The sequence below is a fragment of the Trichogramma pretiosum genome, unplaced genomic scaffold (assembly GCF_000599845.2).
Source record: "Trichogramma pretiosum strain Unisexual culture from Peru unplaced genomic scaffold, Tpre_2.0 scaffold106, whole genome shotgun sequence".
In the NCBI taxonomy this organism is placed as follows: Eukaryota; Metazoa; Arthropoda; class Insecta; order Hymenoptera; family Trichogrammatidae; genus Trichogramma; species Trichogramma pretiosum.
In genome coordinates, this window is record NW_019641619.1 from 65,911 (window position 1) to 79,513 (window position 13,603).

The 13,603-nt window shown below is 41.6% G+C and overlaps 1 protein-coding gene across 13 annotated transcripts in view; it reads left to right on the forward strand.

The window, feature by feature from the left end:
* The window catches only part of LOC106657057 (hepatic leukemia factor-like), a 74,972-nt gene that overhangs the window by 9,441 nt on the left and 51,928 nt on the right, over positions 1 to 13,603 (forward strand). For 2 of the 13 annotated variants that reach the window (XM_023458785.1, XM_023458786.1), the window contains exon 1: positions 9,049 to 10,405. The exons of 10 other annotated variants lie outside the window; for them this stretch is intronic. In XM_023458785.1, coding sequence (XP_023314553.1) covers positions 10,060 to 10,405 — 346 coding nt within the window. In that variant the 5' untranslated portion in view covers positions 9,049 to 10,059. Of the gene's footprint in view, positions 1 to 9,048; positions 10,406 to 13,603 lie in introns of those variants that run through there. One more of the 13 variants, XM_023458787.1, reaches the window with a different exon arrangement.

Sequence of the window (13,603 nt, forward strand, 5' to 3'; positions counted from 1 at the left end):
TACGTACGATATAAAGTGTGTGGTTGTGTGAGCCGCAGCTCGATCACACATCCATTCTACAACGCGTATAAATCACGGCGTGTAGTACGACACGCAGCAGCAGCAGCCTAGCACCATAATACACACATACGGCAAAAGCTGCGACTGAAACATTGATTGTAAATATTAGTATCTTATATGCATTCATAAATTAAAATTAGTTGAGAGTTGCGCTCGCTCGAGCTAGCCACAACTTGTGTTTATATTCATTCTTTTTTTTCTTTTCCAACTCAAATTATTATTTTTTTTTACATTCACAAGTATGCACGCGTGCAGCAGCATAAGCATATATGTCGATCTATGTAATGATCGAAGCCACATACACACACATACATTTTACGGAAAACTACACACGGTCGGCAGCACGTATTACCATTTTTTTCTCTCTGCACATATCCTCGATCGTTAGGCGGCATTTACAACATGGACATTTATGCGTACACATAGGTGTACGATTCTGTACGCTTTATAAGAATGTCGAACGATTTTTCACGTTGAGCTACCTATATATGATGGAGATTAATCAATCGTGCAAAACTACGACAAATTGTCGAACAACGTATTAAGAATGAATTAGGGAAACTCTTAATGAAATACTAGATCGTGTTGCGTTTGCGTTCGCGTTGGGTGCGACAATTACGGAACTAAATATAATACGAGTTTCCTTTACTTACCATTTGAATTTTAAAAATAAATTAATTATAAATAAGTCACGCCTCTCCTTGGTCGAGATCGGAGGTAGAGAGTAGAATCGCAACCACGCACGTACCACATTTTTGCCACTTATATGAAAATTCCGCAATTTATTAATTAATAAATCGTATAATATTGGCAATATGTACAATATTAAAATCACTGCTATATTACCGCAGAAACGTGCCGCAGAGTAGTGTCTAACATTTTTATGTATACACGCACGCTTAGAACGACCTCCGTTGCTGATCCGTCCATTCGGATTACTCACGCTTCCTCGAGTTTTATACAGCTCTACTCAAGCGCCTATTCCATATGTATAATATTACGATCGTTTTTATTCTGCGTATGACAGATACTCGTTTTCGCCTGTACAATTTTCGTAAACTCGGCGAGGGCGCCGCTACCCGCCAAACGCATCATCCTACACTACCCCCAGACTTTTAGCCATTTACATACCTGGGAAAACAATGAGAGTCGCGTGTGTTTGCACAAGGTGGATTTTAAACGCGAGTCAAAAGCAGTATACTGCTCGGGTGTACAATGCAAATTTGTAATCGGAGCACATTATGTGTATGTGTGTGTGTGCACAAGCGTATACGGTGGCTGCCGCCGCGGCAGCGCTTGCATGTACTATGGGAAACCGCAGAGCATATATACGCATACACGAGTGGGGATTATCCTGTGAGCTAGGCTTACGCCGCCTTATCGAGCGTGACGAGGCATCGTAGCCTGAGAAGGAATTAACTCCAGCGGCGGCTTCGATCGGATCGGTATATGGACTTTTTTATTTTATATTTATTTATATTTTTTTATCTTATATTTTTCTGTTTCGAAATCGCAAGTGACAACTATAAAAATAAACGATTCGGAAGAAGGATATATAATATTTATATCAAGTCAACGATCTGTGCTCGCGTCGCGGTATGTTTGCACCATGCCGTTTAATGCATATTACACGGGTGTTGAGTTATGGACGTTGTATACACTTTGGCGTTTTGGCTGCTCGAGGTGATGTATATATATGATAAAATATACGCATGACTCTACGCACGACGACGACGAGCGTGCAAGAGAAAGAGACAGTTTGAAATTTCAAGATCGTAATTATCGCGAGCGAAAACGAGAGCAGCAGTACTAGGGTACACCAAAGAATGGCAGAGGGAGATAGAGGCTTGTATACTGTAGCAGCAACAGCATCAGCAGTAGTAGAAGCATATGTTCATCAGCTGCTAATTGCCTTTCGCGAACGAGCTACAATACGAGCATCACAATACACATACACATTTTTTAAGCTCTCGAGTGTAGGAGAGAGATAGATAGAAAGAAAGACGACGACCGTCTCGGGCAACTTTCTCAAGCCAGAAGTGCGAAGTTATTTTTTCTTCTTCTCTTCTTTCTTTCTTTTACTCGCTTCTTTTATTTTACCTTTTGCTTTCGCATACGTACGTAAACGCGATCGAGAACAGTTATAAAAATAATGTGTCCCCCATGAGCTTTAGTCGAATGGTAATTGATCACATTGTTATTAGCGCCCGCGATCGATCGTTAATAGAATAAGTCCCTATATCGCAGTAGCTTACAGTTGACCGATCGAACGTCGATTAGATTTCTCACGCGCGGGTTACTATATACCAGATATACTCGCGGGGGCAGCCTGTATATATAGCCGTAAACGTGCCCGATCGACCTTATTTTCATTTAAATATCCGCGATACAGAGCGAAATGAAATGAAAAAAAAAATCATAAATCGTCAATAGTGTGCGTTAAATACTTTGGCACGATCGTGGGACTCATACACACACACATGATGCTCAGCTTATAATGAACATTTATATACTTTTTTGTAATTTTATCATCTCGTATTGGCTGCCGCCGCTCGCGCGAAAAATAAATAGCGATGTTTATTTAGCCCCTCGTATCACTCGACGCTTCTGTGCGCTCATGATATACACACGTAACTTCAAAACACTCAGTCGAATATGAATAAATAATTCGTTTTTCAAGCGAGCTGACACTCGCACAAGCACAAACACCAACACACATGCATGCATATAGCACAGCTACACACTTTGCGCGATGGCTATATAACGATGATGTACTCGTTAATGTATAGCATTTTATTAAACGCATCGCATCGCAGCACATTATAATATAAGCAGTTCTCATATGCCTATTGGCTTGGCTCGTTTCTTTCGTTCGTTTACTTACGGAGAATTTTTAATGACTTCATAAATAAAGCTTTACGAGCCGATCGGCAATTTTCTCGCGCGCGCGAGCGAGCCAATGCGCGAGAGCTTATCAGCCGCAGAGCGCGCGGCACTCTGTTTCTCCGAGAGACCGACCAACGTCCCCCGGCTTTGATGCGAATTATTCTATGAGAAGAGAGAGAAAAAAGTGGAGAACTCGATTTACGAACTTGCGCGCGGTGCCGTTCGTGTATCGATTGTTAATTATTTATGTATTTAGTACGCCTTTTTTTCTTTTTTTTCTTTGCTACTTCGTTTTATCGTACTGGAGCTCCTCGATTTGAATAAGCGCGCGGCGCGCGTACACATCGGAGCACGTAGCGGTTCGCGCCGATCGTACCCCTGGTAGAAAAACTCGATCGAAAAATTTTCAATGATTTTTCTCGTGTAATTATGACAATTGTCAACAACGTCAACAATGTACAATTTTTGAGAGAATTTTGAATTTTCTGAAAATTCTATGGTTTCAAAAAAGTTTCATACGATAATGCTACTACAAAACTCTACCACTAGATGGCGAGTATCCCTTTATCAGGAAATCTGCAAGTGCTAAAGGCAAAATAATTGTATATAAGTTTGGTTTTAGATAAATTTTATGAAATTTATAATGAAAACTATAAAATATTATTTTACCTATTTAATTACTGAATATTGAATAGACGTTGCAATTCTAATTATTAGCCAAAAAATATTAAGAATTTCTGTCAGAGGCACATTGGAAGTGTCGTGCCGAATGGTTTGGAAGAATTGTTCATATCATATCGTCCATTTCAACTGTAAATTTACAACAAGTAAATTTTCGGGAATAAGAAGCTATGGTACTTCGATCGTGCTCGACTCGTTTGGTTACTTTTTTTCTCGATCCGATCTCTCTCTTCTTTCTCTCCGTACAGATGCACTCCAAAAACTTCGCACATTTCCTCCCACCTCCTTGTGCGCGCGATCCTCTCGATCTCGTCGCATGACTTCACGCAAAAGCTACTTACTTCAAAAATAATAATAACTCATGTCGAAAAAAAAACGCGCAGATATTTTGCGCTCATTGAGATCGATTCGAAAAAATTTCGAATCGTAATAGCCTACTTTTATTTTTTTCATTTCGAATACATATTTTAGAATTAAAATAATAATGGCGCGAAAAATCGCGCTTGACCTACATTTTGAATTCGGCGCGAGGTACCGGAATACGTATACACACAGACACATGCGAATCGCACCTCGGCGTCCTTTTTCGGAATTGAAATTGAAAGTGTGTGCTTGTGCGTGCGTGGTTGCCCCTGTTACTAAGACTCCAATTCAGCATCGGACTTTCGGATCAAAAATGTGTGTATGTGTGTAGTCGCAGCCTCCTGACGAGTGTTAAAAGATAATAATATTTGAATAATTAATCTGCATTGAAACATTTGAAAACCCCTTTAAAAATGTATACAAGCTATTAAAATCTAATAAATTTTAACCTACGTCATCGCTACATTATCAAAAAGGTAATTTCATTCAAAAAATGTAATCAATCGCTAGAATCTAATCTTCAAAAAAAGTGGAAAGTATCTAACGATAATAGGGGAGATCGAGCAGATCGTCAATCAAGTCAACGAGTAAAGAAAATTCGGCGCCTTGTCAATTATCCGATTGACGGCGTTAAACAGCAACGATCGATCTACGATATAAAGTTGTACGTTTTATGCTCCATGACACGAAGATCACGAGCTTTTGTGTGCTGCACCAACGAGCTCTAAGACAAATTTACACGTCTTGTCTATTCATTCTGCGAGAAGATAGAAAAGAATCGAACGATTCAATTATGATTTTTGTATCATGGGCATGAGCAATAACTAATAACTCATCCACTGACTTACAATAGAAAAGCGAGTTAAGTGCTGCTGCTGCTACAAAAATCCGTGAAAGCTCGTCTTCCTGTTTGATCGATAGTAAAGCGCCTAGTACTTACAAGATTGTAAATAAAAATTTTAATATTTAAGAAGAGTCCCCCCCTGTTGCTTTTAGCACGCATTATATTCGAGACTCCGAGTTTTGAATTAGCATATAAAATCACGACAGGCGAGAGAGAGAGAGAGAGAGAGAGAGAGAGAGAGAGAAGCTCGGCGGCGGATCGTCACTGCAACTTTCTCTCTCTCTTTCTCTGCACCGCGCGGAACACGTGTGCTTATCGTCGCGATATGCGGTAAAAGTTCACTTTTGCAAGCCTCGATCCGCAAAACTTGGCGAGTACAACAATTTCTATTGTCACGATACGGGGAGGTTCAAAGGGCAATAACAATTCCTCCAGGGGGATTCTCTTCTCCGCGAGCTGTACTCGTGCCGATTTTCTCCTTTATACATACGTCGGTCATTAGCTAGAGCTGCGAGTTTGTGTGTATGTCAGAGAGCATTATATCGTACGTCAGCAGCGGCTCAGCAGCAGTATATATACATTTCGGCGATTGCTACTCACTCCGAGAGAGAAAAGTGAGATTTCGGGCTCTCTGCGAGCGCAAAAATAAAAAAAAAGAATCAACTTACGGAAGTCAGCGGGAATGGCTTTAAAGGTATGGGCATCGTGCAAGTATAAGAGAGAGAGAGAGAGAAAGGGACACCACACAGTGCTGGCTCATACTGCCTCGCGAACTGAAAATGTCTATAGCCGAAACTCGAGGAACCACTTTCGGCAAAACTTTCACTCGTGCTAAATGTACAAACGGCGAAAATACATCACCATCCCATATATAATACAACAACATCTCTCTCTCTCTCTCTCTCTCTCTCTCTCTCGTGCTCCTTTTTTCATTTCTCTCTCTCTATCTCTCTTTTTTCACTCTCATTCTGCAGCAACTCCCTCTACTTTTCTCTCGGGCTTCTCTTTTTTCGTCGTTTTTGCCTTTATATTTTCGTTTAATCGCCTTCGTGCGCGCCAACGAAAGGACCCGTTCTCGCTTTTTTTTTGCTGCTGCTGCTGCTGCTGCGGTGGCGGTGTGGCGACCATAGCAGTCGAAAAATCGAGGTCAGCTCGCGCGCAGAGTATGAGTGTGCGATATTTAAGACCCGGGTCCGCTTTTGTGTATGTATACATTTGAGATATATATTTCGAGTGGGCCTGTATAAGAGTCCTCTCTTCGTCTTCCAGGCTAACAGGGTTCTAATGCGATTCCGCTCGAGAGGTCGTTAGACTCTATTTTTTTTCTAACGAGTTCAAACACCTCGCGAATAGACACGGCTTTTTCGGGAATCTCGACGTTTATGTGCAGTCGTTGAAATCTCCTCTGCGTATTTTCTATGTGCTTCAAAGTTTTCGGTCTGTAAATTTTTCGTCAACTCCATGACGACAAATATCATAAATAAAAGCATAAGTAATTGAAAAAATTAATCAGCAACAATAAATTGTTAAAATAATAATAAACAGGAATAATAATTATAAACAGGATAACTTTTTCGTGTTGCGATCGAACTGAATTTTCGTTTACGATCAGAGTCTGTTTATTCGTAGAAAATGATAATTTTTAGTACTCTTTGACTTTCACAGCCAATACATATTAAGAATAACATTTCTGCTATTCATGTTATGTAGAATGCGTACAAAGGGAATTAAACTTTGATTGCTGTGATTGCTTTTGATGGAATTAAGAAAAATATTTCACCTGTGACACGATAATCGAGGATTCGAGTGACACGTTTAATAAAAAACTCATGTGCGAGGATAGAAATTTGTTTATCTTCCAAGCGTGAAATTTTGATTCGGTGTATAAGCACTTAAATAGTCGAGCTTTCGATTTATAATTTCAATCTGAACACGTACGTAAAAAAAATACCTGGTATTCATAATAGTTAACAACAATACGAAAATGTCTCGTACATAAAAATAACCCAAACATTGCCAAGATTACTTTTGTTTTGTATACAAAAAATTACTCTAGTTTTGAACAAATTTTGCTCTTCTTGAAACGGGACTGGACCATATTAATGTGAATGCGAGTAATTAGAAAACGATACATGATTTGGGCGTTTTCCTCCAAATTCCAACGTAGTTTTTTATTCGAGATATCCATATGGAATATTGAACTCATGAATATCAAAATGATAAATGGATAGATCTGGAAAATTGTATGCATCGAGCGAGTCGAATTTCATCCGATCGATTAACCGAAACTCTCTTAATATCTAATCCAGCGGCGTCGACAGATTCTCTTTTTGACTCCAGTGGCCATGGTGCCACGCTTGTGTATTTTTCCTCTCTTTCTCTCCCTCACTGTCAACGTCAATTCACCTGAAAAATACTAGCTGGCGCTCGACATGACTCGTCTTCGATTCTCTTCGATCCTCGCGGTGGATACTTTTTTTTCTTCCGGCATATTGCGCCAGCTAGCTTCGATGCACTATTGCTCGCGAGCATTGCAGCGCAAGGAAGAACGCGGAAATCACGGAAAATTTTTCATTCGACAGTTACGTCTTATTGTCGTGAGTGCACTTAAACGCGTACACATACACAAGTATATATGCTGCAAGATACTTTCTTATTCTGCTTTTTCCATGCCTGCTCGCTCGGGCGCGCGCGAGCATTATTGTGCAAGTCGTCGTGTATGCATTCTCCCTGTGATTTTCGGGCCCGATAATACCGTTTTTTTTGTTGTTGTCTTCGTCTTCTTCCATTAACTAAAAAACTTGAATTATTCAAATTACCCGCGCTTGCGAGCGCGTAAGCTAGTTTATTATGATTGGATAATTACTCGGGGGGTTTGGCTCGAATCAGCCGGAAAATCTGCGCGAGAGTAATTAAAGTAAAAGTGAAAATGCCGCTGCACCTGACTCACCTTGCGCCTATATGTATATAGTTGTATAGGCCGGAGACTTGATTTATATCGGTTCTCTCTTTCTCTCGATGACGCTTTGTTGGCGTGTCGCGCGAAAATATACTTTTTCGGTGATCGCCGCATATTTTCGCATTAATAATTACTTTCTTACGAGGTCATTTATCGAGAAGCTCTCGTTCGTACGTACATCAACGAGCATCAAGCTCTTTTTGAACCAAAATATGTGCGATTTATATATCCAAGTAGCGATGTATAAAAAATAAAATGAAAAATGAAAGTCTTTCGAGCGAGCCTGGGGCTTCAATGAGTACAAAATGAATAATTCGAATCCAAATTAAAAAAAAAAACGAAAAACGAAACTAGATCAGTGGGTCGCGCCCGCGCGATAGTAGTAGATACATTTTTAGTTTTCGGTTCTAGTTCACCATTATTATGATTTTTTTCACCTGCTCCAAATTTCTGTGCTCGTGCTCGCTCGCGAAGTAGCCGAAGTGTGAAACGATTACACTTGTTTACGTGCGCCTACAGTATTTAATGACTTATATATTTAAAGGCACGGAGTATTTAATGAATTTGTGTTTTAGACGCGTGAAAGGAGACTATATGGTAATCTGCGGTCATCGAGTGTCGTCTCGAGGCGGGCGTGTGCGTGCTGAGATTTCTCCAAATTCCTCATAATTTTGCCGAGCCTCGAGCTTAAATGAGATTCGTTCGATTAAAATTGATGAAAAAGGAAAATGAAAAAAGATTCGATCGTTTCTATACACACGGAAGTAGTCTCTTCCATAGCTCTCATACCCTTATCACCGCCGCGCATCGTATGTATTGCAATTGTTATAAAGCCCCGAAAAAAAGTCGAAGCTCGAAGCTTATCACTCACACACACACACACACACACACACACACATGTGCGATATTGCATACACCTGTGCTCGCTCGCTCGCTCGCAAGCGTATATGCACCTCTCGATATATATTAAAAAAAAAAAGAATAAAAAAAAAGCGCCGAACCGAAAGAAAAAACACTTCCGCCTCTCACGCTTAAGCCGCGGCCAATTGGCTTGTACGTAGCTACTCCCACCACCTCTATGATAGAAGCCCCGCGATCCTCTCCAGTTCGCGACGGCCTCTCTATACTCCGCACTTCTATATACATACTGTACATGCCCGTGTGTATAGAGCTGCGCGCGATCTGCTCCCGCTATAATACATGTGTGTGTGTAGGTGTGTGTGTGTGTGTGTGTATAGACAGACACACGCTCACTACCACTGCTATATACTTTTCTCCTCGTGTGCATGCGCTGCTGTGGCGGCACGAGAAATGTGCGTTCTGCTGCTGTTGGGAGCCTCGGCTCGGCTCTGCTGCGATCGAGCCTGTCAGTCGTCGCTGCGACGTGACTCCGATGACTGCGCTCGAGACCGTCGCTCGCTCTCGTTTATACAAATTATAATATTATAATAAAAGCGCCAGCGTACCTCCGTACAATTGGTTAAATTAGAATATTTTAAAATCGGGCTGCGTAATAATAATAATTGTTGTTTTTTGTTGTTTATTATTTTTATATACGTTGTGCCGATTTGTAAAAGCAACGACGAATCAGTCCATTCCGTCCTGCAGTTAGTTTTTTTTTCAATTTTTTTTTAGTTTAATTGTTAATTTTTGTTAATTATTATTTTTTTTTTTTTAACAAAAAGTGAATTTATCATCGTCGATTGTTGTTACTTGTGAACTCGAAGAGCAGAGAACTACGAAGTGGTGATTTATACATGCTTATGAAATAAAGAGTGTGCTTTTTGTCATTTTGTGTTGTTTGTTCAAAAGCCAAAAAGCAGCAACGACAATATTCTCAAAACGAAAGCAAAAGTGATATATAATTTTTAAATTAATCGTCATCAGTCCCATCGAAGATTCAGAACAGTGTCTCTTGGAAAGTGTGAAAAAAAGAAAAGGAGAGAGAGAGAATAGACTGTCGATCGTCACTGATGAATAGCTACAATTGGGCTTTTAATCGCTGCTGCAACAACGACAGCTGACACAAGAGTTGTCAGAGAGTAGTGTGCCTTATATTTTGTGTGATCTTGTGCTGTGGTGATTTTTTTGCGATTCGTTCCATCTACAAAAGTGCGAATGACTCGTTAGCCCTCCTCCCCCTCGTTGAGAGCTCTTCAAAACGAAAAGGAAGAGAAAAAAAAAACAATTCGGACACGGTTCGGATAGTAGACTGGGTTGGTGGTGTGTGTCGCGTGTGTGAGGTGCAGCCCGGTCGTCGCGCCCGATGAATATCATGGATTATCAGCAATTGGCGCCGCCACCGCCGGCCACGGGCCCGACACCGGCTAATATGCTGCATTCGGTCGTCGCGGCTCAACAGCAGCAGCAACAGCAACAGCAACAGCAGACCTCGGCTGGCAATGGCGGACCACCCCCTCCGCAGAATCAGCACCCTCACATAGTGGTGGCGCCGGCCCATCAGCAGCAGCCCATGAGTCTGCCACCGGCGATACAGCAGCACGCGCACCAGATACACGCGCCGTTGCCATCGTTGCACGACGACGTTAGCGCGAGCTCCCGATGGAGCCAGTATCAGCATATGTGGAGGCAGCATCACGTACATATCAATGGTAGGCGAGATACGATACACGCACATCTTCTTTTTTCTTTTTTTTTCTTTTTTTTTGCTCGCGCGATACCTTGGCAACACCGACAACGATCGGCAGCAGCAGAAACAGCAGCGAGTCTAAATAATTATATAGACGAGTTTCAGCTTGCGATCTATAAAGTCCCAACGAGAGAGAACGAAATAAGACGGCTATATTATTACTTTACTCTACCGATTATATACCTTTTTTCACACCTCCACTCCATAGCATATGTATATATTTCTCAGCGAAGGAGAAATACACGCATTTACGCGCGCAATATCACTAAAAATAGTCACCTTAAAGAAAAACGATTTGTATTTAACAAGTTTTTTTCTTCTTACTTATTTCAGCCTAAAGCCGCGAGGAAAGAGAGAAAGAGAGAGATAGAGAAAAAATTGTCCCAAAGCTATTAGAGAGATTAATATAAGCGCACATAAACACATGATTAATAAAATGCGGCATTAAAGCTGATGCTGCTGGATGCTGCGATCCGCAATTTGTTTACGTAACGTGAATAGTGCTAGTAGTAGCTTCTTTTTCTCTCTCTCTTTTTTAATATCAGGTGTGTAGCGTGGCAGCAGCGAAACTGTTTAAAAAGCGACGCGCGAATGCATTTATTATCAGATCTTTATAAATGCGCATAGCGAATGAGGTGTGAATTTCATCGTGCGAGCTTTTTGTGTCCGATATTATATTGCGTATGCAACTATATCGAGCTTATCGGCTAAATACATATTTTCTGCATGGGGGCCTCCCCGTGCGAATGGTTAGTTCGTTTATCGTTATTAAAAAAACATTAAGCGCGACAAAAGAAAGAGAGAGAGAGAGATCGTTTATGTACATATTAGAGTGTTTGTGTGTGCATATGTGCACGACGTCGTAAACATGAAAAAGCTGCTGCTGCTGCTGCTGCCTTATAACTAGTAAGTTAGAAATCGCTTTGCTCGTGTGGCGCGCACAACACAAAGGTCGGCAATGTTAAGGTTGACTCGAGCTGTTTGTAAATAAAAGTCGGTATAAATATTTCAGCTGCCTCGTGTACCAGCAGCAGTAGCAGTGGCAGCTCAATATAGCGATGTACAGTGTACACTCGGCTTTCCGTATTTTTTTTCTTTAAATGTTTTCTGTACGTAGCGGAACTCACTGGTTCGATTGAAAAAAAAAAACAAAATTTTATAATGCAATGATAATAATAATAATAATGCAAAAAAAAAGGAAAATAAACTACGCGATAACGAGTAAAACGACATTTAGAGCACGCAGCACAAAGTGCATGTGCGTATGCACGCGTCAAAAGATCGGCATAGACATGCACAGAACGCATCAATATTCACAGACATCATCGGCCTTTGGCAGCAAAAGCAGCAGCAGTCAGCAAGTGTGCACACACATATACACACAGCAGAGCAGAGCACACGCCTCAACGAGCATAGCTGCTGCTTTTCCTTTCGGTCGCATCGGCGCGGCAAAACGTTTTCACTTTTGTTTCGCTCGCTCGCTCGCGTGCTGCTGCTGCTGCTGCTGCCTTATTTCACTTGCATAACGGTGCGTAGAGTCGTCGTCGTGTAGCTCGTTGTATAGTTGCAACGAGACACGATGCGAAATGCAAAAGAAAAAAAAAACAACGGCACACAGAGAGGAGTAGCTAATAGATAAAAAAAATTATTTATTCTCCCGGGCCTCTCCGTTTTTTTTTGTTTTCGTTTGTTGTTGATTATTATTATTATTGTTATACGCGAGAGCGTCGCCACGCGCGCGCTTGCAAGTCGAAATTTCGCGCTAGGCGATTGAGCACGTAGCAATCGTTAAAATTTCGCGCGCTCCATCGGCGAGCCTCGGCTCTCAAAGTTCAGCTAAATGATATTTTTCATGAAATATTTATCTCACGTAGCATCGACGACGACGACGTCTCTCTGTATGCGAGAGAGAGAGAGAGAGAGAGAGAGAGAGTGAGAGAGACTTGACAACTTAATTAACCTCTTTGAAAAAGTTAAATGCACCTCCTATGTATACGATATGCTCGATGACTGCAATCGAGGCTTGCCTCGCGCGAGCCAAGTCTTGCGCTCGATTTTTTTCTCACTCGCTCGCGCGCACACTTATAAACGCTTTATCGCTCCCATAACCCACGAGTATTTACATTAGCAATTTTTTAGTTTTGCATAATTAATCGAGGCATCGCTCGTTCGCTCGCGTCCGAGTTATTGACGGCTAATTTTATATATATACGATATAAATTTTTGTTGGAGAACAAAAAATGCCCCGACGATTGCGTCACGCGTAGCAGCAGCAGCAGCAACGCACGCGTTTTTATATACACAAAATTTTGCACATGATAGTGGATTTAAGAGAAGCATAGATATATTTAAAATACAATCGCAAGTAGAACTCGACAAGACAAATTCTCTCATCTTCATGTATAAAAGTCGATCGCCGAAATCGGTAGCGAGTACTGCCAAGTCCGCGTAGCGGGCGACTTTCGAAGCTTCGCGCGTCCGGCTTGTGTCCGCGAGTGTCGATTTTACCTCAGCCTCTCCTCCCGTCTGAAAAAAAGCCGCAGTATGAGACACGAGAGAATCCTGAATAAGGGCCCTGCCGTGTGCAGGATAGCGATCAACGATGCCTTGCACTTTCACCGAAAGCGAGTCTCTTTCTCTCTCTCTTACTTACTTACTTTGGCTCGCGATGTGCTGCATCGAGGTCGGCAGCGGCGAGCAATTGCGAAGCGAGAGTGAATCGCACGTTATAAAATAAAACAACGCCGATGGCTGAGCCCGCTTGCGAATGTATATACGTATTTTCTCTTTCCCTTCGCGCGCGGCTGCTGCATCCACGCGGCTCTCCGCTAGTGGCACATGTCGTTAACTGCACATACATACGAGCAATAGACGCGATTGCGCGCGGGGGGCGATCCCCTCGCCTCTCGCACGAGAGCAATGCATTATCTAATAATCGTTATATACACACATGCATGCACTTGATTGATCTTATTCAAGGTTGTCTTTATTGGTTCATGGGCGCATTTAAATGTCGTCGTATCTTCGCGCGAATCCGCTATTTTTTTTCTTTTCCTTTTGTTTTTTTCGAAATTATTTCTTTTTTTAATTGTTTTGCCTTCTTACACGTGTCGTCGTTATACGGTATGATGCACCGCTATAATGCACCACGACACATCCG